A 26350-nucleotide genomic window follows, 5' to 3' on the forward strand; every position below is an offset into this window, starting at 1 on the left:
GTCGAGGCCCACGTTCGGCTCACACATTGTTCAATTGCGCTAACACCTTCTCACTTGGCTCCGCTTAGCTTTCGACTTGGCTCCTAAATTCAGCTTGATTTTCAAAATTTTGTCCCTCTTATCATTTTGAATGGTTACGAAGCCATTTTGCCAACTTTATATAAATTGAGCTACATTAATCATATTAGAAGAATTAGGTGAAGTTAGTTTCTAGAATATCTGTTAAGTTTGATGCCATGAAATGTTATAGGTAGAATCAGACCATGACAATCTGGATTAGGTTATGACCAAAGGAAGTTAGTAAGCTCAAGCCAACACTATAACTGGACTTGTCGGAAAACCTTCGAACTAGGTTGGAGTAGTTGAATGAAAGCATAAATATCACTAGTGGCTTTATTATGTGATAATATTTTATGTTACGATGTTCTAGTGTGTTTTCATGGTACATGTACTTCTTGATTATCATGTTTTACACATTACTATTATTACGTTTATGCCCTATGAAAAAGTACGATGAACCATCACCATGTATAATAAACATGTATGAAATACTATTAACATTTAAACACATGTTATTGAGAATTCATGTCATAAAAAAATATGAAAGTAATATGTGCATCATTGCACAATACTATGATTTTAACATGTGGGCCCTCATGCATATTGTATATCAGGAGCATGGATAACTTTTTCCTACGAATGCATACACTACGATATCATGCACACTCCTTTATTTTCATTGATTTTGGGTAGCGTAAGCATACCCTACACCATAATCAGACTTAGGTGGTACATAAACGAGCCCATCTAATGAGATCATATATGTGTCAATTGTATGTAGAGAAATACTATGCATGAACAATTATTATGTTTAAAGTGAATGGCGAGGTGACTGTTACAATAATTAAAATGATGGATGTGTCTTTCTGGAAGAGACCCACTTGACAATAATCTTTGATTTGGCAATACAGAAGAGAGTGCCCACCAGAAAAAAACAAAACTTTTCTTTCCTTCTTTCTCTCTCTTTCTACAAAGGCCTAAGTTAAAATCGACTTAGTTTGCGTCCGATCTCACGTTGGTCGAAGAAGAAAACGAAATATTTCATATAAGAATGTGAGAACCTCTTCCTAAAAGACACGTTTTAAAATTGTAAGGTTGACAACAATACGTAACGAGCTAAAACATACAATATCTATCGGCGGTGGACTTGAACTGTTAGAAATAGCATTAAAACCAGACATCAAATGGTGTGTCAATAAGGACACTGGGCCCTCAAAGGGGTGAATTATGAGATTTCACATCGGTTGGAGAGTGAAACAAAACACTCCTTGTAAGCGTGTAAAAACCTTTCTCTAATAGTCACGTTTTAAACCCGTGAGACTGACGATGATATATAACCGAGTGGCTACAAATCAATCTCAGACTATATAAGGGGTTGTTAATTTATATCGAAGAAAACAAGGTCAACAACATATTGATCTATGTTTTAATGTGCTTGGTGTTGGATGATGGAAGTCCCACATCCACTAATTTAGGGAAATGCTAACTTCATTGGTATGAGGCCTTTTGGGGAAGCCCAAACAAAGCCATGAGAGCTTATGCTGGACAATATCATATCATTGTGAAGAGTCGTGTTCGTCACACTTGGAAGCCACTCCCTTTAGAGAGAGAGAATAATGGTTTAAGATTGACCCATTAACATCCTGGCCCTTTGGAAGTGGGATGGTAAACCATCTACATCTGGCTCTACAAATAGTGATAAAATTCGAACGGTAAGGACATATTAACGCTCGAAACTTTCAACAACGAGATGATAAGAACAACAAATCTTCATAATGGTATGATATTGTCCACTTTTACTTATATATTCATGATCCTCTCCGTAATTAGCTAATGTAAGAAAAAAAACGAGAAAAATGGTAGAAAATTAGTGCGGATAAAGGATAAGGAAGCATTGGTCCACACCGAGAAAGGTAGCAATCGAGGAGTTAAAATGATTTGGAGTAATTGACGATGAAGCATGAGAAAGGGAATTTTTTTTTAAGGTTCCCCATCAAATGAAAGCTACTGTTCATAAGAACAAATGTCCCAAAGCAATCAGCAAAAGGGGAAAAAATATGGTTCGGGAGTGAATACGATGGAATGAATAAATGGTTCGATGGAAATATCGTTAAAATGTCAATGTCGAAATGAATTTAAAAAAATGATGAAAATATCAGCATACCATCAAAAATTTAATATCACCCTATTAGTTTATTTATCATTTCAACTCGTTTTAAGTCTCGTGATGAAAACAAGACTAACTCTTTTATCATCGATTGATTTGAGAGGACATCTTTGTCCATCTACAAGAGTCGTTGCTTTTTATTCTTTTGATTAGAGTAAGGGATCTCGAAAGAGCGGAGCACGATAACTATCATAGTTGACAAGATTGAAACTGATTTCACAAGTATTTAGTCTTTTGATTACAGTAAAGGTCTCGGGAAAGCTCTGAGAATCCTACATTGGTTAGGGAGGAGAACGAAACACCATTTCGTGGAAACCTTTCGCTAGCAGACGCATTTTAAAGACTTGAGGGAAGCCCAAAAGAGAAAGTCGAACAGTGTCGGCTAGTAGTGGGCTTGGGCTGTTACAGAAGCAAAACATGTTCTAGAAAAAATTTCGAATTGGGAGGGTGATCCTCCCGATAAACTAACCATACCCAAATCCACAACCTAGAAAGGACGGATCGAAGACTACACATCGATCGTTATTGGAGTCATCATTTCCCGTATTTTGGAGAGGAAAATAATTAAAATTGGCAGTAGAAAGCAAAGAAGGACGGAGAAAGTGAGAGTTGAATTTGGAAGGTGGCTGTGTGGGGTTGTTTCAATGTGATTTGTAGCAATCGATGGGGCCATAAACTTGTCGTCATGAAAGAAAGAAATGAACACGACACATTGTTTGTTTGGTATTCGATATTGGGCAACTGTTTGATTTCATATAACTGGCATTGGGCCTTCATAAACAATTCAACCCCACTTCCCAACACAATTTTGATATCAAAATCTTATTGCTTCAACCTTAAGTGCTCACTATACAGTTTTATTCATCCAGCTTCAACAACTGAAGATGTTTTGAGGTGGCTTGTTATGTATCGTCGGTCTGCTTTGGCCCATTACGTATCGTCGTGATCAGCTTCATGGTTTTAAAATGTATCTATCAAGAACATGTTTCTAATTTTATAAGAAATGTTTTGTTCCCCTCTCCAACCGATATGGGATCTCACAATCCACCCTCTTTAGAGGTCCAGTGTTTTTGCTGGTATACTAATTAGGAATCACGACTCTCCACAATGGTATGATATTGTCCACTTTGAGCATAAGCTCTCATGGCTTTGCTTTGGGTGCCAATGGAGTTAGTATTCCTCACTTATAAACCCATGATCTTCCACTAAATTAGCCAATGTGTGGGAGTCACTCTCAATAATCCTCAACATACTACTCAATGTCTAGCTCTGATATCATTTGTAACAGCTCAAGCTCATCGTTAGAAGATATTGTCCGATTTGACTTGTTACGTATCGTTGTTAGTCTCACGGTTTTAAAACACATCCACTAAAGAGAGGCTTCTACACCCTTATAAGGAATGTTTCGTTCCTATCTCCAACCGATATGAGATCTCACAATCCACCTCCTTTGAGGGTCCAGTGTCCTCGCTGACACACTGTCCGATGACTAGCTTTGATACCATTTGTAATAGCACAAGCTCACCCTTAGTAATATATTGTCCGTTTTAGCTTATTACGTGTCGTTGTCAGCTTCGCGATTTTAAAACGCATCTACTAGAGGGAGGTTTTCAAACCCCCATAAGAAATTGTTCATTCTTCTCTTCAACCAACGTGAGATCTCACCTTAAGATTAAAAGTATGTATTTAATTTGTGGCATCGAGACCCATCTCGACCCATCTCGACCCGAGTGGAGAATCTCTGTTTAAATGGAGAATAGAGAGAAATATGGTGTGACGATGGAGTGATGAAATAGAAAACCGGAACACATGGTAGGTAAATACAATGAAAATAAGGGGTTTGTCCTGAGTAGTGACACACACAATCCCACCTCATCCGGCGGTGTCTATACAAAGCCAAACTCGCAATGAAAAATCTTGGAGAGATTCATGTGTTGTACGTTGTGATGATGTTTTGTTGCTTTCTTTGATTCTCAACCATGCACTCATAAAGTCACCTTCCACGGCCACAAACTCCCCATCAGTCCCATCCCTTTCAACCCCACCTCCGCCCCATACACCACAACCAAATTCAATCAAATTACGCATCTTTCTTCACTGCACTTGTTTGTGGTATCACCGGGAGACAGTGCGTAGGACATCGACCAAATGTGTCCCCCAAACACAACCCCATGCTGCCCTACAAAAACTCCTCAATCAACCAACACCTCTTCTCCCCAATCAGCTGATGGAAATTGGATAAACAGAAAAAAACAAAAAAAAAAAGGGATGATTTTTTAGATTTGTGGATCTGGGTTTTCCAACCCAACAAAAATCTTGAATTCAAAGCTCAAAAAGATATGAACTTTGTCACAAAGGCTATGCATGCTTTTGGAGATACCCATTATCTATCTTGAAATACCCACTCCAAGAACATAAACGTGTTCCAATTTGATTCACTCGTAGTGCTCAAATTCCAAAACACAAGAAGAAAAAAAATGACAACTTTATTGATGGGTAATGAAATATTATCTTTATATCCATTATGGATCCATGTAATTTAGAGCCGCTAATTCTCACCCAAATTTGGCTTTTTCTTTCCTTTCCTTTTATGATTCGACACTATAAAATAAATCACAGTTTGAATGATTTGATTTTCACTCAAAACTACATCAATTCATCCACCAGTAATGTGTTTTTTTTTTTTTTTTTTTTTTTGTCTTTTTGGTTCATGCACATTCTTTTGTAATGATATGCACTATTTTTAAAATTAGACAGAAGAACGAAGAGAAATAACAATAAAAAGGTCGAGAGAAACCGATGTCGCTTTGGGCCTGGTGTTAGCCCAGTCCGAAAATAAACTTGCTTTATTATATTATAAAGAGCAAAAACGTGAAAAAGTTATGGCCCATGCAGGTTTCGAACCTGCGACCTTCGCGTTATTAGCACGACGCTCTAACCAACTGAGCTAATAGGCCTGTTGGTATTCATTTCATATTTAATAAATAAATATTTGACATGAAATTAATGGAATATTTTCTTTTTGGTTAAAATTTATGAATATTTAGATGTTTATTCAATAACAAAGTTTCTGTATTAATTGGGTAAATTTTTCATCTGCTTATTTGAAAAAAAAAAAGAAAGTGAATTTATAATATTTTAGACTAAAATTAGTGAGTCAAAGTAACGTTAAAAGTTCCAATATTGAACTAAATTAATGAAATTTAAAGTTTAAGAATACAAAATTATATAAAATCAATTTGAATGGTAAAAATGAAAGGATAAATTATAAATTTAGACGGTAAACTTTTATATTCTTGTTAATTAGATTAATAGGTTTTGAAGTTAAAAATATTAAATAAATCTCCAGATTTTTTTATTTTAATAAATATCTAACCTACTTAGCATGTTTTATTACGAGGTTGAATTAAAGAAAATCAGATGGGTTGTGTGATTAGATGAGGGTGAGAAACTGTGTGGGCCGTGGCCCAAGAACAGAGATCCAATGGTAGTGGGCCGTGGCCCAAGAATAGAGATAGAATGGCAGGCTTTGGCCCAAGAACAGAGATCCAATGGTAGTGGGCCGAGGCCCAAGAATAGAGATAGAATGGCAGGCTTTGGCCCAAGAACAGAGATCCAATGGCAGTGGGCCGTGACCCAAGAATAGAGTTCCAATGGCAGTGGGCCGTGGCCCAAGAATAGAGATAGAACGGCAGGCTTTGGCCCAAGAACTGAGATCCAATAGTAGTGGGCCGTGGGCCAAGAATAGCGATAGAATGGCAGGCTTCGGCCCAACACATGAATTGAGTTCTTTATCCACTTCAATTATGAGAATTAGGATCATGATTGCAACTTTTTATGTGTTTGGAGAATAATGCAAAAGACCAATCATTCAGTTTGTCCCCTAATATTTATTTAATCCATCTCTCCCTTTGCCTTTTCCTTTTCTGTCACTGTTCCATGAATATTCCCCTTTTTTTTTCTTTATTATTATTATTATTATTATGCTTCTCGAATCCTTTTAAGCTCTAAACTCGACCCTAAAATTGAACTCCCGACAAGCCATGTAACCCTCTCTCTCTCTTTAAAATTAAAATTAGAGATATTCATTTAACCGATAAGCCTAGACTTTGTAGGGATTTACCACGAACAAAATGAGAAATCCTTGATTGCATAGAGAATGTAGAAGAAGTGAGAAGAGAGTTTTTTTTCCGTGAATTAAGCAAGGGTGCGGATGGAGATTTATATTCTTCATCCCAACCCCGCTCACTTTATATATCAAAACTAGCTTACCGTATATATTTATGTAAATATATATAAATATATGTGTGGAATAGTATATTATAATATTGAAATTTGAATTATTATAAATTAGGTGGAACATTATATTATATTTTTAATCTTTAACAGAAATTATATTAAACTTCCAAATCCCTCACCAAAATTTATATGAGGGATGAGGATTAAAATATGAGGCGTGGATGAGAACAATGAAGCTTTCCTCGTGTGCACTGTGTCACAATTGAACTCTTGTGACAGCGAGACATCGATTATGTGGTACTTGTTCCAACTCAACGAACAAGTCAATCGTGAGAAATTCGAATTTTGCGGACAACGTCGGTGTATACTCGAGCCTCAAGTCAGTTTGCGAAAAAATACGTTGAAAACAATTTTATAAGTTAAAAACGATTAGGCAACAACAATACTTTCGTAGTATATAATCCAAGTAGGAAAAAGTGACAATTTTGTCATATACCCTATAATACATTTTGGAGGCATTTTGACCTCGCTCGCGGGTGTAGGTATGATTTTGGTAAACAATCGTACATCTCATATTAACACAATAATAGTTAAGGTCGTCTATCTAACATGAAAACGAGTAAAGAGGTTTCGAAACGGGCATGTGGCCATGAACAACACGTTCTTGACAAGTATGATCAGGACATCCATCATGCGGCCACAGATTGCGTCTTGGACAAGCATGACCGTGACACACCGCACACCATGGACATCTCTATCTGAAACGGTGCTGCGATGGTAAGCTATAATGAAAAATGTCCAAACAAAAGAAAAAACCTGATCTTTATATGGTAATTAAGGTTTCAATCAAATCCAACTTAATGACTTGCTTTTGAATTACGCTAAAGGAAAAAGTATTGACCAAAAAGAAAAGGGGTAGGGATGAAGTTGTGAATTAAAAGCTTCTAATAATTTAATTCCCACTCTGCTCTCTTCCCCCATCTTTTCTAAAATCTCCTCAGAAATTACATTCTTTTTCATTTGTTCTTCGCAATTTTGCAGACAGGGGAGCGCATTCAAGTGTCAAACTCTCAGATCATAAGAAAACAGCTGGCCTTTGGCGAAGAGTATCAATTGATGAAGATGATGGGCCAACACTGTTTCATGAGGAGCACGTTCAGCAATAAGCCCCCACACACCCAAAAGGAATTAAAGAAGAAAAAAAGGAAACCAAACCAACTGAAATCATTACAAAGTAAACAAGGAAAGATAAAAGAAACTAAACTATGTGATTCACAATCACAATGTCTCTTTACCGACACAAAGAACTCTGTTCAATCTCAGTCAAATTCTAACGAAAACTCCCAACCCTTTCGTTTTTCTTCTGTTTTTCCTTGTTTTGAAGGAAACCCATCTCCAGAAATGGGGAAAACTGGAACCAAGTTGCCAAGTTTCTGTCTGAACCGGATCCGGCCTCACGTTCGAGTGCCTATTCAGTCCAAATTGGACTCTGTTTCTGTGAAAACCGGACCGAAGAAGGCTGATGATTGTGTAGAGGGTGGTGAGGTTGGAGCTAAGCCAGGGCTGGGAAATGGAAGGAAGATCATGATTGTGGTTGATTCCACCATTGAAGCTGAAGGAGCTCTTCAATGGGCTCTGTCTCACACTGTGCAGAATCAAGACAAGATTGTTCTACTTCATGTTATCAAGCCTTCAAGAAAGGGTATAAAATTTGTACCCACATTTGTTCCTTTTCTTTTGTTTTAATGGATAATTTAGCCACTTCTTTTGTTACAGGGGAAGGACTAAGCAAGGAGACATCACCAAGAGCATATGAATTGGTTCATTCCATGAGAAATTTATGTCAATTGAAGAGACCAGAGGTAATAACTTAAGATTTCGACAAATGGGGTTGGATTTAACCAAGATTTTAGGAGATGGGTCTTCAAGATTTTGTGTTTTTTTTTAGGTGGAAGTCGAAGTTGCAGTGGTGGAAGGAGGGAAAGAGAAAGGGTCGGTGATTGTGGAAGAAGCGAGAAAGCAAGAGGCATCGTTGCTGGTTTTGGGGCAGAAGAAACGGTCCACGACATGGCGGCTTCTGATGGTGTGGGCTGGACACCGGTGGGGAGGCGGCGGCGGTGGCGGTGGGGCAGTGGAGTATTGCATACAGAATGCAAGCTGTATGGCGATTGCAGTGAGAAGGAAGAGCAAGAAATTGGGTGGGTATTTGATCACGACAAAGCGACAAAAGGATTTCTGGCTTTTGGCTTAATTAATTAGAAACCAAAAATTGGTCTGAGTTGTGGTTTTGAACATTGAAGGGTGTGGGTTGTATATAATTGGCGGTGATGATTTGGGAATCCTATCTATTAATTGGTACAGCTTGAGTGTCCAAGAGTTTGGTCTAATTTCTAATTTCTTTAATGGATTGATTTGGCTTCCTTCTTCCTCTCTCCCTCCCTTTAAAACACTGGCTTCATACTGTTGAGAAGCTTAAATGGGATGATATTCTATGAGCTAACATATGCCTGCTGGGTCGGGTCGATCACCGTTTTGATTGGTTGGTTAGCCAGTCGGTGAGTAATTACCTATCTGTGTGCATTACTCGTGCGTTGCAATGTAGAAAAGCACGAACCTTTCAACCAAAAACATATTTTACCCAAATCTCTTCCACACTTCCTTGAAACTCTTGCTTTTCACAATTTTCTCCATCTGCTCCTCATGTCTTCCCCTCAGAAACCCAGCTCTTTCTTTCTCCCATCTCACCCTCTCCACAATGGCCATACTCAGCCCCACCTCCGACGGACCAAACTCCGGCAGCCACCACCCTCTCCGCCGCCAGCCCTCCAACTAGAACTGCCAGCCCTCCAACTATAACTGCCAGACTCCGAACATGCATCCACTGCCACGCCATTATTGTTCCCAACAGTACTCATCTCCTTCCCAAAATGAAGATGAAAGGGCAATACCATTTTCCCACAACCACTGGGTCGGAGTTGATCTCCGGGAGTCGGGCTCGTAGTGTGTCAAGGCTTGAGCTTGAGAAATCTGGAGGAGTCCACCGGGAAACATGGACTTGGATATAAAACCACTGAGATTCATGAGACTCATGCAGTTTATACGTTTATTGATTTGGAATAGTGGCGTACCTCAATACACATTATGTTACTTGTAAATTTAACATAAGTACCAGTCCCTATTTAATATCTATTATATAGACACTAACTTGTTTGTCCAACGTTGAGAGCTGTTACAGACCGACTCGAATAAAATAACATACAATCATTGAGAAGAAAGGCACACAGGCAAAAAAATATTTTACTTTTAGTTGAAACAAAGCTACAAGCTAGATAACAGTGTCATTTTATTATATAAATTGAAAAAGAAAAAAAAAAAAGAACTTTTAGGTGATACAAACACTCTTCACCATTATCCAAAATTAAATTTTAGCATGGTTTTCAAAAAGAAGATCCAGGAAGGTCTGAACTCAGTCCAGTAAGGTCTGAACCTAAGTTTAAGCATAAAAGATACTGAAGAACTTAGGAGAGAGAGAGAGAGAGAGAGAGAGAAAAAAAGGGTCCAAAACCAGAGAGTTCTTTCACCTCGAGAGTTACAGTACATCAGAGTCCCTCACCCATTTTTCCTAGAGGCTTACAAAGGCAAGCATGGAAAGGATGATAAAATATCATGAGCTTATATTTCAATAATAAAAAGAAGAATACTGAACAAATCGAATGGAATTCCCTTCTGTTTAATGTTTGGAATGTTCACTTACCCTGGTGGTGACTGGTTGGAAAAGATTAACGCTAGACAGTGAAAACTACAAAACAAGTGGCAAAGTACCCGCGCCCCCAATTCTTAATGGAACACTTCATGCAAGACAAAATTTTTATAACCAAAATCCCAGTACAATAACTTGAAATAATGTACAAAAACCACTTTGAAAAGACATTCAGAAACAACAGAGGTGGGGATCCAGAGTGATGTCATTGGATTTATAGAAACCCCAGGCAAGCAAAATCAGCCATCAATGCGCTGCAAATCAAACCCCCCCTTCAGATTGATGAATTGAAAAAATTAGGATAAGAAATTAAACAACATGAAGACTGAATAGGGTCAGTTTATCACCTTTTGTACACTTTCTGGGCCGTTCAACATCACAAGTTACGAGGGAAATTACTGACTTGACCCTCCTCCAAAACATCTTTGTCATCCACTTTGTACGCTATCCTTAGGCGCATCACAAGATGTTTCTGAAAATAAGAGTATTCTAATTATCCAGTAGACATGTAACTGGGAGAGTGAGCGAGAGCAAGCTGACTTTTTGGGGTAAGAAACTGGAAGTTTACTACAAAAAAATCCTGAAATAATTCTAATAAAACGCAGATAACTGTGCCACAGTTCTTTCATATCCTATAAATCAGTATTCATTTCAATTTTTGATATTGATCGGCTTCCCAACAAATGAGAAACAAACGAAAAAGTTTTACCAAAGATTCTTTGTATAAAATAAATAAACATATTGATCAGCTTTCATATCCTATATAAATCAGTATTCATTTCAATTTTTTATATTGATCGGCTTCCCCACAAATGAGAAACAAACGAAAAAGTTTTACCAAAGATTCTTTATATAAAATAAATAAACATATCCAGAGAAAGTCATTCAACTGCAATGCAATACTAAATTCAAAAAAGAACCCAAAACTGAATTCTAGAGGTTGCAAAAGCGATACCTTTCCATATTGGCTATTAGTCACTCTCAAATTTTGTGTGATAGACCCATTACCACTTCCAGGCAGAGTACTAGCACTAGCCGAATCTAAATGCAGTTGAAGAAACTGTTTGAAATCCCCATACAAATGTCAGAACTATTTGTTAAAGAAAAATTAAAGATATAAGATAAGCGCCTATTATGCTATGATAAACTATGCATAACCCTGCTAACTTGAACATTCTAATTCCTATGTGAATGTGACAACAACGAAAGCACATATGACAAGACGTCCAAAAAAAAGACGAAAAATATCATAGCTAGATATCCAAACCAATAAAATATAGTTCAAAAGGCATATGGGAAGAGATTCTACAAAGTAAGGTGACTTAACAATCATAGCCTTCCAAAAACTACAACCCATGAAACAGGATGAAAACCACCAAGTACTTGAATATGACAAAAAAAAAAAAAAAAATCTTGAAAAAAAAAAAAGCGAAATAAGGCTTAGAACCAATTGCATGTCACCATTTTGTACTTCATTTTCTTTTTTAAAAAATAAGCATGCTTGTTGACCTTTTTTTTTCTTGTACTTCCAACATTTTGGAATCTTTGCCAAAACTTCAAAGTTTCAGATGACATACAATTTTCAAAATTTTCCTTAGATTTTAAATTTACCCAACAAAAAACTAGAGAACAGACTATGTGCCTGTTAAAACACTTCAATTTAAAAAAAACAAAAAAACAAAATAGGTATGTAAGACCTTAATAATTAATTACAAAAGTAGCTGCATGGTGAGTTAGTAACTTAATATCACTTTTACCTTTGGAACTGCTGCCTGGAAAATAAAATTTGTATAGCTATTAGGAGATAAGTTTTTAAATGTGGCAAGGATCAATGTCGTCTGTGGGCTCCCAGCTGTCTTAGAGAAGTCAAAAGTTATTCTCAGTGATCCACTCTCGTATGCAACTATAGATGGATAAACTGAACCATTCTCATCTGGACAAAAAATGGAAAGCTATCAAAGTCTTGACAAGATTCATATCAACCAAAGAAATTCCATGTAATTCCGAGTATCAATGACAAGTTTACCACCTGCGCTTGCCAAGTTAGGGGACAGTCCACCCAATAAATCAATTGTAGGAGAAGATACAGCAGCAGAAGGTTTGTTTGCTGGAAGAGAAGAAAGAGAGGAGAGTCCATCCAATTGAGAAGTAGGCGATTTTTCTTGATTAGATAATATGTCAGTTGCAGGCGCAGTGCTCTGTGCAGGTGGTGATGTTCCAATTGACAAAAGATCCAACAGAACATCAGTTCCACTTATTGGAGTTGGATTACTTCCTGAAAATATTCAAAGTTTTCAAACAACAAATAAAAGTCCTTCCTGATACGACAATAGTAGTAAAACATGTGCAGTATTTCATATCAAAAAAACACAACATCGTTTGAGTGATAGGAAAGTTCATTTTAAAATTAAGGCCTCACAGTTCAGTTGACAGTCCACAATATGTAAGCCGAAAATTATTAGCAATGCCAAATTATATAAAGAAAAACTACCAGACTAGAGAACTGATAGTTGCTTGCTTTTCACCACTGAATTCTTGAGAACCCGAACCCTCAAACCTCAAATTAGTGGAAATGAATATCCAACAAGTATTGAAATGGAAGAAATATAGAAGCCAGTTTACAACATGCAGAATGAACATTCAACAACCATTTACAACCTGCCTCGTTTTTTTACACTCCTTGCTGGTGTATGATGTGTAAAGCCAACTTGAAAACGCATTGCCATCTATTTTGGCTCTAAACCTTTGCTCAACGATATTGGAATTTTATTTAAGGCAGTTTTGGTTGGAATATGGTTATGCCCAGAAACATTCATGGTTGATTATCCTTGATATTTGTGGGACATCCATTTAAAGGTGATGCAAAAGCTTGATGGTTAGCCTTAATTGTTCATTCTCTTGGTGATGGAGTGAGAAGAATGGAAGGATCTTCAGTGATACTCAATCACCTTCAATTGAAGGCTGCATGGATTTAATTTTATTTAATGCTGTTTGTGGGTGTAAAATGTTTATATCTGCATAAGGTTATAGACTTTCTTCTTTAACTCATAACTGGATATCTTTTTTAATCCATCAAGGGTGGTTTGGAGGATTTTCCCTCTTGATCATTTCATTTATCAGTGAAATCTTACGGTTTCTATCTCAAAAATAAAATAAAAAGAATAAAAATAAAAATTCTAGCTAAAACGTAGATAAGAACGATTTTTGGTTGACAGATGCAAGGTTAGGTATTGGACTGATCCATGGATAGAGATTTCTCCTTCAGCAAACCATTTCCCCAGGCTTTACGTGTTCACCAATAGAAAGTATTTTAAAGGTGAAAAAACGCTGCAAAAGTCAGATTAATGGTTGGAAATGTGACTTCTGTAGGATAACCTAAAGTTGGAAAGTCTGGCTGCAGCTATTGAATTTTGTCGAAGGTTCTGTGTTCTCTCCCGAAGAGAAGGGGAGAATTTGGGTAGGAGATCAATCTGGAATTTGGACTCTTTCTACTAAGTCCAGCTTCCAACATCTATTTGTTCAGGAGGAGGCCCTAAGTTGTTAAGCCACTTTCAAAGATAGCTCGAGTGTTCCTTTATCCCCTCTTCATTGGAAGTATTAATACCAACAACGGGGTCCACCAAAGGAACTCCCAGCAGCTCACTCCCTAATTGATGCTTTTATTTCTTGGGAATCTTTCCGAATTCCATGTGACCATCCCAGCAGAGCAAGGCTGCTGAGAACACTGCCGCAGGTCCAAGGGAACATTAGGCAGTTGATCATGCTTAAGTTGTAAGGCAGTGGTTCATCCACCAAGCTTAGGTCCAAGGGAAAATTGAAACAATTTCATTGTTGAATGAAATAGGGGAGAAGAAAACTTCTAAAAGTCATATGGCAGTGGTTCATCCACCAAGCGTAGGTTATTATCTCCTTAGAACTCAAGAACATAGTTATCAACGTATATAACAGATCTGGTTCAAGTGAGGTAGAACGACTATCTACCTAATTGATGTGTTCTTTGCAAGAGTTCCTCTGCACACTTCAATCACTTGTTCAAAGACTTCCATTATGCCCCCTAATGTTAGTTTCTCTTTCATATATTTATGGATTCTCTTCAAAAGAAAGCCGAAGTTATTTGGGCTGATGCTGCTGAAGCTGTTCTTAAGGATTAGGAGGAGGGTAGGGATGTTAGACATTGTGGGATATTATTGTTATGGCTTTGGCTCTTGCTCCATGGAGTTCTGTAGATATCCCCCTCTTCTATTCCCTAGCTCCATTGGATCCTTTTTAGGTTTTCATCTTTTTTTCATTGAAATATTGAATTCTTATCTAAAGATCCTTCAACATGTACATACATTTTTTTTTACTTTTTCTTTTTGGTTGTTTTGTCTTTCTTTGCTCCCTTTAGAAACTTGTATCCTTGAACATTTTTTTCCTTTCTTATATCAATAAAAAGTTGTTTCTGTGCTTTTAAAAAAAACTTCTACACGTATACTTTAGTAGTTAAAATAATATTTGATGACAAGTTTTTGGCAGATGAGGCAATTATATCCCATACTTTTAGTGTAAATGAATTGTCTCCGTAGCATCATATGACTCCAATAAAGATAATGTCCATCCAGTATTCAACCAAATAACAGGAATTTGAACTAGAAATAATAGATCAAAGAAGAATCAACTAACTATTCTCAAATATATGTATATTTAAACAAAACAAAATTATAGAGTTTGTGGGTCTTGAAAGAAGTCTATTAAGGAAAGCGAAAATAGCTGCTTGATGCAAAATAGAAGTGAAGAAGTTAAACAGTCACGAAATAGATAATCGTGAATGCTTTCAAAACTAACCAGATTTCTCTGGAGCTGCGGACAAATCAAGCCCAAGAAGATCCTGAATAAAACCACCACCAGAAGAGCTAGGCACAGGAACATCATCTGAACTTAGATCAAGTAAATCGACGAGAGGAGCAGAAGATTTAGAAACTCCATTTGGAAGGTTAATTGCAGCAGCATTGGAAGTCGATACTGATCCTGTCATAGAACCAGCCCTTTTTCCAATGAACGTTGCCTCATCCAAAACTGGCATCCTTTCAACTAACACAGACCTGAAGATGCGCGTCCATCAGCTCTGTAATATTTAATGGAACTCTAATATTGGTTCATAAAGTAAAATTCTTCCCTTTAATGAAATTTGGAAATTTCATTTAATTAGGGGAAAGAATAAACACTACGCCAATAGATACCTCATTTTATGATGACTTGCAATGATAGAATTGAATTCGATGGATCTTTGCTGCAATTCAAGCACGAGGCTTCCTTTATATTGAACAATTGAATTGTTGATCCTCCTGCAAATAGTAGAAAAAAGATGTCAACTAAAATCACAAAAATTGCCGAAGATTTGTAAAGCTGCCTAGATAAATAAATGATGCCTCACGACAAAATTTGGATTGCCAGATTAAAGTAACTTTGTTAGATATTTGCATAATTTTTAGCTTGAAAAGTCGGAAGAAAAATTTCTCGTACATCAGAGTAAAAAATGTAAATTTTCATGATTGCAATTCTTTAGCCACTCTTTGTAATAAATTTTTGTGTCTTGCAATACTCTTGTACATTTTTATGTGCTAAAATATCACTTTATTTCTAATTAAATGATAGATTCGAAAACTGACTAAACTTGGAATATCTTGACTCGTGTAACAGAATTTTTGCATGGTTAGCAGTTAATGGGAGGTGAATTAGCTCTTGTAACTTTATTTAGCAAGCCCAAATCGATTTGCCTTCAGCCTCAATGGAGTATTAAGAAAACCGGAGGGTTATGGCCATTTAATGATTTACTGCGTAGTAGTTTCAGTACTGTGAAAGAGTATAAGTACTGGAAACTAGTGTTAGATTAGCCTATGAATTTTTCTTCATAGGAAAGGATGATATGGTTAACAAGAAAAACGAAGAAGACCTAAAATACTGGATGCATAGAAACTTAATCAAATGAGCTAGTTTTTAGTTGGATCGAAAATGTCAGAGATTTCCCCATATTTCCTAGAAAATCTTTTATGGTGAAATTTGGAGAACCAGTCCTTCAAAGCGAAAAGGTAGTCAAAGAGAACAAATCTAATCTTCTAGGAGACTGGATCAAGCATTCAGACCATTTATAGAAAAGATTTCCATGGCAAGATATGCAGCAATGCGGGACTTGAAGTACTCACACTCCTAGTAATTGAACGACCCCTTGACTTCTCCAAATACCATCTGGAGACGAAAAAAAAAAAACACCAATGCATCTGCAATCAACCTCCTGCCAGAAATTATCATTGCCAGTCTGGGAAATGGGGGCGTATCTTCCAAGGCTAAATAATTGCCCAGTGGCACCCCAACTAATTTCAAAGAGAATCCCAAGGGATGATAATACCGCTGAAGAACCTTGAGATTCAATGAACACCCCACTAATTTCTTAATGCCTCTAACACTCCACTACAATCATAGTCAATGGAGAAAAAAGGATTTTTTTAGTTCTCTGCTACACTGATGTAATAATTAAGCAGGAGTTTTCTTGGCTGGCTTGCATTTGAGGATATGCATAATACAAAGCCAACACTGCAAACATGGTCAGCGAGCTACCCTATGGATATATCTGAGAAAGCATCTTTCTCCTTAGTTCCTGGAAGGAATATTAAAGGCCTCGAGTTTTTTTTTATTCCTCTTAATCCAAACACCTTTTAATCCCTCTAAAAGTCTAACTATTCCTCTCGAGCCACACACCCACAGAACAGCAAAGGAACAAGCTTGCCATAACACTCTTCCCCTTCACATATTTTTTGTTATTATTCTTCTTTAGATTGGGAGTGTTTTGTTTAATCCTCATTTGGGCAGAAGGGCCCCCCTCATCTCCTTCATGATCTTTAGGGTGTTATTTTTGCTACTGAAAATATTAATAGGGTTTGGAAATTTTAGATTCAAACCAGGTGGCTAATGAACTAAGCCAAGGAAAGCAGCGGATGATGGGGTACAAAAAACTCCTTTCAACAATTTACAAACATTAAGAGGGAATTTCATATCACCAAAAAGTGGATGGCACAGGCAATCACATACTCTGAACATGATGGGAAACGAGAAGAGAGCTTCAGCAAAGCAATCATGCCCATTGCTTTGGTGGTAAGATCCGAGCCAATGCGTTTAATAGCAGTTTCGGCAACATCCACAGCATCAGATTCTGTTACCTGTGAAGAGATTTAGATATTGATTCAACAATTCCAAAAAAGAATTTGCACAGCATAAAAGAATGCCCATAACCATAAAATTTGCAACTAAAAAATTATATGATCTAAATTATTGGATCATCTTAGATCCAGATAAAAAATATTTGGTGAATTCATGACCACCATATAACAATATAATAGATAGCCCTAACCACGTGGAAGATAGATAAGAAATAAATAAATAAATAAAATCTAATGGAGTTTGTATATCTTTACTGGACACGTTCCTCATTAGCAGATGAACTAGTAAGTAATGATCATAAAAGTACTGATGAGTTTGTTGAGATTTTTTTTTTTTTTTTTTTTTTTTTTTTGCATATCTTTACTTGTATATTCTTTTATCTTTCTCCATGAAAGTGTAGTTTCTAACCAAAAAAGAAATAATAATAATAAAAGTAAAGAAAATAAGTAGAAGGAATACAAAGGAAAGTGATTTTTGAATTTTTCCACCAAACCAAAATGAATCTACCATACATATCCGGCATTATCAAATAAATTTCAAAAGATATTTCATAGAACTTTGCAAAATTTTGTTACAAGCATCCCAGTTCCTATGCAGAACTTAAACCAGGGTCATTTATTAGAACAAGAATGATAAAGGTCATTTATTAGAACAAGAATGATAATCAGATATAAGAAATATTTTAAAGGCCCATACCTTTATTTTATTATTATTTATTTTTTGACATAAGAAACACGTGTGTGTGTGTGTGTGTGTGTAGTTACTTTATTGGCAATTAGAAGGTTCAAACTTCTAAATAATAATAAAGACCCTTTCTGTTAAGATTTTGTTGGACCGACAAGAGATCTCTTCTCGATGCTAGGTTGTATCAAATTTTCCTTTTCGTAGTTATCCTCTTCTAGTTATTAGTGCAATCTTTTAGTTATTAGTGCAAATTAGCATACCTTGAGGAAGCTCCTAGGTGCGTTGTGAAGATTTCTTATCCTCTTTTTTGTATTCCTTCATATTTATTGAATTTTTTTTTTTAATTTACAAATCACAGAGAAATGTTTTAAAGGCCCATCATAAAAAATAAAAACAAACAGAAAAGAGGAGCGTGGGAAGAGTACTTACAACTATGGGATCCTCTATATCAAGCATTCCAATATTATTGACCAACATGTCGCCATATTCTCCGGTGCACCAAACTGCCACTCGAAGAAGACTTTCCTGCTTAACATGTCAGCATAGGCATAAAGGCATGCCCACTAGAATAAATGGTGTGTGTCTGGTGAGGGGAACAATTTGGTGTTTACTTCTCAAAAGAGGACGACTAATACCTGCTCACTAGATCTCTGAAATGCTCTGTACAGGGCCCTTACAGTATACCCATGGAGGTCAGATGCATTGCTTATCACGACAATAAGGGCATGCCATACTTCATCTTTTACAAAATTTCCAGCCTACTAAGCAATGCAGAAGTATCTAAGTTTTTATCAAATGGAAAATGAATCTTAATGTGTAGTAAAACATGATGGCAGGTTCATAGGATGTCAAGGCTCTTTAGATCAACAAAAATTGATTGGATTCACGGAGAAAAGAATTATGAAACAAAGATAAAGATAAATGAAGAGAACACTCAAAATAGGAGTCGGCACTGAATGATAAGAAACAAGGCACTCAACAAATACGTCATCGAGAACATCTAAAATTGGTGCTAATTGGTATTAATAAGTATCGGTGATATGCAAATAGAGTACCATATCATTGTAGGGAAAAATTAACACATTCAGCTCATTAACCAAAACTGTGCTGTAGAATGAATTTGGGCATGTTTCCTTCAGCAAACTCAAAGCAGAAAATTAAAAGACTTTAAATTGATATCTAAGTAACACGATTTAAATAGTCCAAAAGATCATAATCAAGCTCAGAGATTATCAAGATAAACAGATAAGAATTCGAATCATACCTCAGAGAGAACCTTCAGCATCTGATCAATGTACCATATTTTCTCTGGGGAGTACCTGAAGCACCAGGATAAGTGTCAATTAGAACATCATCCTAGAAGGCTAACTTTTTTTTTTTTAACATGAGAGAAAAGGTTGTCACAAGTTACTTTCAACTAGTCCTAAATCCTCATTCACTTTGGATATTAGTTGAGTAAATCTCAAAATTTTGTTTAAAACTTGGAATTCATAATCCACTTAGAACCTAGTCATTTCCTTTTGGTTTAACTTGAACTAACACCTTCGACCTCTAAGAATGCAACCCGTGCAATTGCCGATGTTTTTAAATGATATCAGAAAATATTTTCTCATATTAGACATTATAAAAGACCACTAACTTCCAATTTTATAAAGAATGAAAAATAAAAAAAGGAAGCTGAGGCATCCACCAACTTCAGTATCCCAACTAGAAAATTTCACTATCGAATTGCCCACATTGCAAGAGACCACCTATTTCTTTCCAACCACAATTCCCACAAGATAGCCCGGCAACATTGAAATTTTAGTAAAACCGACAAGCAAGAAGAGTGAGGAAGAGAGGAAAGACTGTCACAATAGACAAGGGAATGTAAACTCGTTCCTTTCTTTTTTTACTAAAAAATGATTTTTTAAAAAAGAAAAAAGAAAAAAAAGCAGAGGTTCAGAAAGAAGATGAACTGAATCGCTCACTTCGCAACAATTGAGCAAATTTTTGCAGTAAGATCTCCCTTAAAATCTTGATCAGCAACTTCCAGGAATTCAATAAGCTCTTTGGTCAGGGGCTTGACGTTGCTCTCATTCACTAGAAGGTAAACAAGATCAAGGGCCCTTTTCCGGATTGAAGCATCTGAATCCTGAGACAGTACAGAATTAAAATGTTTTGAAACGTGCCCAATGGACTGTTTTCTCCACAAGTTTGCACAAGAGTCGATCAAGAAAACCATAAACAGTTACATGTTGACCAAAATTTTCTATGTTACCCCAAGCATGACCTGTACCAGACTTCGCCATTAGCCTATTTACAGTACCATGCACAGTTCATTCATAGATTTGCTATAAATTTCTCAAAAAAAATCACGAAAAAATTCAAAAAAGATGAAAAAAAAAATCACAAAAAAAATAGGGAAAATAAACATGTGCATCTGTGAGTATATCCCAAACTCCCATCACTTCAATTATAGCTAGTTTAAGAATTTGTGAATGAGCACTGGCCAGTGCAGTCAGAGAATAATGGGAAGAGTTGTACATCTATACTCATTCATAGTTCATCGGAGGAAAAAGGATTTAAGAAAGAGAGAATAATTCAAACATGGAAATTTTAAAAATAATAATAAATAAATAAACAAGAACTACAAAGTACCTTTACACATTCCACGATAGTTGTCCGATGTCTCTGAACTGCTTGAGCATCTACTGTGATAGCCTTCATAAGCATGTTCAATGCTACATATCTAAGAAACACTCAAAGAATAATATGTTGATTAGTTGATTTGTATAACTAAGGAATTATGAGAAGCTTTATATTAAGCTGATATTGGAAACTACTTGGGAATTAACAATTATAAACTAAGTTCTAGAAATGCATTCAATGTGCAGTTAGGCAACTAGCCATTTCATACCCTCAATGTAAATCAGTTACATTGATAGGGACATACCAAACCTCCTGTTATTGACAATTATATTTGATTAAGTCAGGTTCATATGCAATGGCACTAGGATCAACATCACTATACCAACAAAAATTGCTTAATAGTATGTTAAACAATTTATGGTTCAGGAACTTGAAAATAAAACAAACTATGAGAACTAAATATCTACCAAAGAGTGATGCTGCAATGTTAAACAAGTCATCAGCTAAGAAGAAACTATTTGATCTACTTCAGCGCCATTATAATCCTCCCTCAGTGTTTAGTTTAGTCTTGTGAGCTATTCATTACTACTGACTTTTTACTGGCATTCGCTTCTTGCACTATCTTTTGAAATTAGATTTTTGCTTTACATCTTTAGCCCCCCCCCCCCCCCCCCCCCTCAAAATTTAAAATTATTCTTTCTTAACTGCCAAGGCAAAGGATCGGCTGCTACATCGTTATTTTTCCAATATACTTTCTCAAGTTCTTTTACTGAAGAGACAAATTTGCTGCTAGGTCTACTGCTTCATGAATGCTGTGTATAAAATTATCAAATCTACCAATCCTGGTGGGATAGACTGGCAGTTAATGGACAACTAGAGGTCCTTAATAAATATTTGTATCACTAGATGAAGAAACAACCAAATACATGATACATCGCAGCTGATGTGTTAGTTTAAAAGCCCAAAAATTGCATTTTGTAAACTTGCAGCGGTTTTTTCATATACAGGTTATGAAAAGTTTTATGCTGTTAATGTGGACCTCAATAGGAGGAAGCAGATAAAGATTGCTTGGGATGACCTGGTTAATCAATTTGTGGAGAATTGGTAGAAGAGATTACAGAATCTTTAGTAAAAAAGAAAGCGAAAAATACAAAAATGAAAGGAAATGATTGAAAAATCTAGATTCAGTGCTTCTCTTTGGTGCTCCATTGCAATGTCTTTTTGTAAATTCCCCTTTGTTATTAACTCGAAATGGTGCACATTTTATAAGCCCCACAGGAGTTCATACTTTCTATAAGCTTTTCGCCAACTCGATAAAAGGTTCTTACACTATATTGTATGCAGAAGGAGCCAAATAATTATTTCCCCGATTTCATACACTATATGCAATAGAATTCTCATGGAAATAACTTAATACACAATAAAATAGAATACTAAGATTTATCAAAAGAACCTGATATTGTTATCACGATTAGACAAGAATCTTCCCAAGATATTGATTGCAAGTACACGCAAGCCACCACTATCTTCAATACTCATAATAGTTTCAACGCATTCATATAGTATAGCATTCCCTGAATTTTTGTTTGATTCAGTTTTTGTTGCCACCTAAGAAAAAACACGTCAAATTAAAATAGGAAACAGAAAGGAGAAAAACTATCAAGTGAAAGTCACAACAAATCAGTGATGGGCAGATACCAGTACGAACTAGAATAAAGTAGACCAGCTATAATATGGGCAAAATAAACAAAATCTTGGTGAAATAAATTTTAGCAAAGAAACAAGATTGGACTCACCATTGCAATTTTGTGACAATATTAAATTATAAAGCTACAAAGTAAGAAGGCAAAGTTTTTCTCCCACACGATAAGGAAAAAAAATGCAATAAAATCAAACTAAGTTTGATAAGATGCTGTCTAATTCTACGAAGAGCATAAATAAAGAAACTTTGCCGGATGCTTCCTCCCAAAATACAAGGAACATTGGAATAAGAAATGAAAATAGGCAGTAGGCCAGAAAGAGTACATCTGAGATGTCTATTTTCTACAGTAAAATAACCTGCAAAATGCTTGAAAAAAATATGATAGTAATATATAGGCTGCCATTGTAACTGGCTAAAATTTACCTGTGCAAGTATATCATTCATGCAGTCACTAGCATCTGCATCTCCCTGACCCAAGACACGCAAAAATCTAAGCATCCGGATGTGAAGAAATGGGTCCGTTATTCCGGCAATATCATACTCAGGGGCATATGGACTATTAACCAAATCCTTCAGTGTCTTGACCATGGCCTCTGTTGACTTCTATATGGAAGTAAAATACAATTCTTCGTTTAAAAACAAAGTCCAAGACCATATCTCCATCATTTCAATGTAATATGAATCATTGTAGCATACCAAAAAAACTCATCTTTAAAATTACTGCATTTGAAAACTCTTTATATAAATTAAACTACAGCGAGAGTCACGGAGAACATGAGCTGCAGCTTACATTTGAAAATAATAATATGAAACAGTGCTTACATTTAAAAATAGAACATAAGAAACAGTATACTAAATTCAGTGTTAGAATTCATTGAGTACTGCAACTCCTTTAACCCATATAGCCATAATCAACAAGTTGGCCTTTTCTTTACTGATAGAATCAATTAAAATGTGTGCTGATTACCTAAAAAGTTCAGAAGAGAGATTAGAATTTGTTGGCTGCAGTTAATGTAGCATAAATGAGACAGAGTGAAATGAACCATGATAAACAATTCAGCACCACGTCCAACATTGTAAAGGAGTACACATAATGGTAAAATACCAAAGAATGAAAAATATTTTATACTTTTAGATGTCATCCAGCAAGAACAAAATATATCAGCAGTCTAGGCACAGTCAATCATCAAGATCAGAAGGACATGAACAAATCATGCATGTGAACTAACAAAGGCACGGTAAAATACCTTTCGAAAATATTCAAGGGCTTCTGAGCTGTGTTTGCAAAGCTCTGTACACAGTTGAACTCCTGTTATCATAACCCCATGGTGCTTTTCTTTCAGTAAGGAGGCGGCAGGGTTAACAAAATTTTCTGCAAGGTCTGGTACTTTCCTTATAATCCTAATTGAACACAATGCTGCCTGCACTCACCATCGGGTGCTCTCAAATTATAAGAATAGAACAGATTAACAGCAACAATAGAACATTTCTGGTATTTGAGAAAATCCCAAAAATATAAAAATAATAATTAAAAAGAACATTTTGCTTAGTTAACTTTATGAATGACAACAGAAGCAGTGGCATTAATAGAAGAAAACCATATAACAAGTTCAAAATATTACAACCAAACCAAGTCTATTTCATAAATATGGAAGACATGTTTTTCTAAAAGAAATTATTCTAATAAATAAGAAAAAAGTCACCAAACATGAATTACTAGAACAAAATAACATTTATCCTCAAACAGTGAAAGTGGAGCTTTATACCATTCACCCTACTTGTAAATCAGAAATAATTTTTAATTAAAACATTGCAGATTACAACTTGCAACACTCACTTTCTTCCTAATGTTTGGATCTCGGAATTGTAACAATCTTTCAACTTCTGGTGCAAGATCACGAGCCATTTCAGCTGAACAAATATTTCCTAAAGCACAAAGAGCAAGTCCTACGATATACTGGTTTGAGTGGTTGAGATCTCTGAGAGCAATTAAGGTAAATACAAAAGCTTAAAATCTGGCTTCTTAAATGTCTATACAGATAAATAATCAAGATTTAAGGTTAATAATGTGAAAATGATGAAAAATGGATACTGTTTTAATGAGTTTGTGACCAACATCAGCACTTCTTGTCTTTCATCTAGAAGTAACATGAGACCAAGATACCCAATTCTCTTTTCTGGAAAACCAGCAGATGCAATCAACTTCAAGCATTCCATTTGACCAAAATGCGTGGGATAACCAAGCATATGAATGAACATGAGCTTCGCCAGGTTTCGATGCCTATAGTCATGATCATTCTCGTCGATGGAAGCTCGAATAGCAGCACACTCTTTTCGAATTACTGCACGCTCCTCAGCTGCAGTTTTGCAAGCACGAATGGCCCGAATCATGTCCCTGTATTAAAGCATCAAGTTATGATCATATGATAAAGATAGTCTTTGAGTAAAGACGATTACAAAAGATAGCAATGCATCAGATATCTCAACAATTTACTTCATCTGCTAATTTTTTTGTTTTTTATAAGAAACTAAACTCTGCTTCATCTACTAATTACAGGCCAGTAGGTGAAGCTCAATGTAAAGATATGAAGAAACCGGAAGAAAAAAGAAAGATTTATAATTAAGAAATCAAAGTATCACTATCTGCATAGTGAACAGTAAGAGCACAGTTAAAATCTTAGGGTGCAAAACATTAAGACGCACAAAAGTTTCTTTTATTTGACAGATATTTCAGAATTTATTGCTAGACTAGAAGCTTAAGAGGCTGCTAATCCACAAAAATTCTCACAAATTTCACGCATCAAGCAAACTCTTCATCCCTTCCCAAGACTTGGATCAGAAGAAAGCCTCGTTGCTTTCTTATATGAAAGAATTATCGTTGCTAATTGTGCGTGGATTTTATAATCTGCGCCCAATGTAATAAATATTTTTACTGCAAACTGGGAGAAAGACAATCGAAAGAGCTGCAGAAGTGTGGCAAATCATTGTGATGGTAACAGATATCCATTAAATGATGGACGTCGAGAAGTAATAGACCGAAGAATTGCAAGGTAAATAACCACTGTGGGAGTGATAATTCAAAGAACACGCTTCACTGCTTACGCATAACTACCCATGTATTCGAATAACTGACTCAGTATTCACCCTAAACCTGGCCCGTTTCAAACTTATTGACTGAGGCCACAAATTAAACCCAAGAAGAATGGCACTCGTTATCAATCCCTAACATAAGAAAATGCAGCTTCAGCAGTAAGATTCCAAGTCGATACACAAAAACTCAAACTCCTTGGTCACGAATTGCCTAATTACGCAAGAACTCCATTCTGAAACCCATAAGAAAGCGGAAAATTGCGCAAAAAACAACAGCTGGAACAAATAAGAATTGTAACAGTAGAAAAGTAATCTGCGAAAATGGGTACACTGCGCTTGGAAGCTAACCTGAGACGCGTCCCTGAGGAGAAAGGATTCATGATTGAGTTCAAATCGAACCTCCAAAAAAGGTATCCAAGATCGGAATGAATACAAGAAGCAAGGCGTAATTAAGCAGAGATGTGGAGATTATGCAGCGATTAGAACATTGTGACGAAGAAATCCGAGATCCAAACGGGTTTTGGAGAGATCTGGAACGGGGAGTAGAGAGAGTTTGGATCTGAAGATACGTTCAAGCTTGTGTCGGGCTCCTCCTTCCCACTTCTGATGAATGCGCCTAGCTCTTCAACGTTGTGATCAAAACTTAGAACATCAAAATAAAATTAAAAATTTAATCAAATTAATAAATTAAAATTTAAAAAAATAATTAAAAAAATAATATATATATATATATATATGAATTGAAAACACAAGGAGAATATATATATGTATGTATGTGTATATCATACACCTTGTCGACCCCGCATACACCTTGTCGACCCCG

The 26350-nt window shown here is 36.1% G+C and overlaps 2 protein-coding genes and 1 non-coding gene across 5 annotated transcripts; 1 reads left to right on the forward strand and 2 right to left on the reverse strand.

The window, feature by feature from the left end:
- Positions 1-5110: 5110 nt before the first annotated feature.
- TRNAI-AAU (transfer RNA isoleucine (anticodon AAU)) lies at positions 5111-5184 on the reverse strand. Its single transcript has one exon. It is a non-coding gene; the product is annotated as a tRNA-Ile (tRNA).
- Positions 5185-7400: 2216 nt separating this feature from the next.
- Positions 7401-8890, forward strand: MRH6 (Adenine nucleotide alpha hydrolases-like superfamily protein). Its single transcript, XM_087128897.1, has 3 exons — positions 7401-8168; positions 8243-8328; positions 8415-8890. Exons 1-3 carry the CDS (start codon positions 7583-7585, stop codon positions 8715-8717), a joined length of 975 nt encoding a protein of 324 aa, XP_086985023.1. The 5' UTR covers positions 7401-7582; the 3' UTR covers positions 8718-8890.
- Positions 8891-10117: 1227 nt separating this feature from the next.
- Positions 10118-26176, reverse strand: LOC111790023 (AP-1 complex subunit gamma-2). 3 transcript variants are annotated; one of them, XM_023670807.2, is made up of 19 exons: positions 25876-26176; positions 24530-24832; positions 24275-24416; positions 23685-23858; positions 22861-23040; positions 22189-22343; positions 20745-20835; positions 20075-20238; positions 19369-19423; positions 18740-18862; positions 18534-18629; positions 17292-17419; positions 15446-15550; positions 15051-15307; positions 12256-12501; positions 11984-12159; positions 11182-11286; positions 10574-10698; positions 10118-10480 (listed from the first exon to the last, which is right to left on the reverse strand). In XM_023670807.2, the coding sequence occupies exons 1-18, from the start codon at positions 25905-25907 to the stop codon at positions 10603-10605; spliced, it is 2628 nt and encodes an 875-aa protein (XP_023526575.2). In that variant the 5' UTR covers positions 25908-26176; the 3' UTR covers positions 10118-10480; positions 10574-10602. The 3 variants fall into 3 exon arrangements, with proteins under 3 accessions (XP_023526575.2, XP_023526557.2, XP_023526565.2); XM_023670789.2 differs by having other exon boundaries at positions 18534-18632; XM_023670797.2 differs by having other exon boundaries at positions 10118-10498; positions 18534-18632.
- Positions 26177-26350: the final 174 nt, after the last annotated feature.

Source organism: Cucurbita pepo, chromosome 1 (assembly GCF_057944985.1).
Source record: "Cucurbita pepo subsp. pepo isolate OVF chromosome 1, ASM5794498v1, whole genome shotgun sequence".
Taxonomy (NCBI): Eukaryota; Viridiplantae; Streptophyta; class Magnoliopsida; order Cucurbitales; family Cucurbitaceae; genus Cucurbita; species Cucurbita pepo.

What these genes read in the sequence shown, in the direction of transcription:
- MRH6 (XM_087128897.1), top strand. Translation starts at nt 7,583, where the DNA reads ATGAAGATGATGGGCCAACACTGTTTCATGAGGAGCACGTTCAGCAAT. An exon ending in TATCAAGCCTTCAAGAAAGG is followed by an intron (nt 8,169 to 8,242) that starts GTATAAAATTTG and finishes CTTTTGTTACAG; the next exon opens with GGGAAGGACTAAGCAAGGAG. An exon ending in GTCAATTGAAGAGACCAGAG is followed by an intron (nt 8,329 to 8,414) that starts GTAATAACTTAA and finishes GTTTTTTTTTAG; the next exon opens with GTGGAAGTCGAAGTTGCAGT.
- LOC111790023 (XM_023670789.2), bottom strand. Translation starts at nt 25,907, where the DNA reads ATGAATCCTTTCTCCTCAGGGACGCGTCTCAG. An exon ending in ATTTGCTCAATTGTTGCGAA is followed by an intron (nt 19,424 to 20,074) that starts GTGAGCGATTCA and finishes CTGGTGCTTCAG; the next exon opens with GTACTCCCCAGAGAAAATAT. An exon ending in GCAAGTCATCATAAAATGAG is followed by an intron (nt 15,308 to 15,445) that starts GTATCTATTGGC and finishes GCGCATCTTCAG; the next exon opens with GTCTGTGTTAGTTGAAAGGA.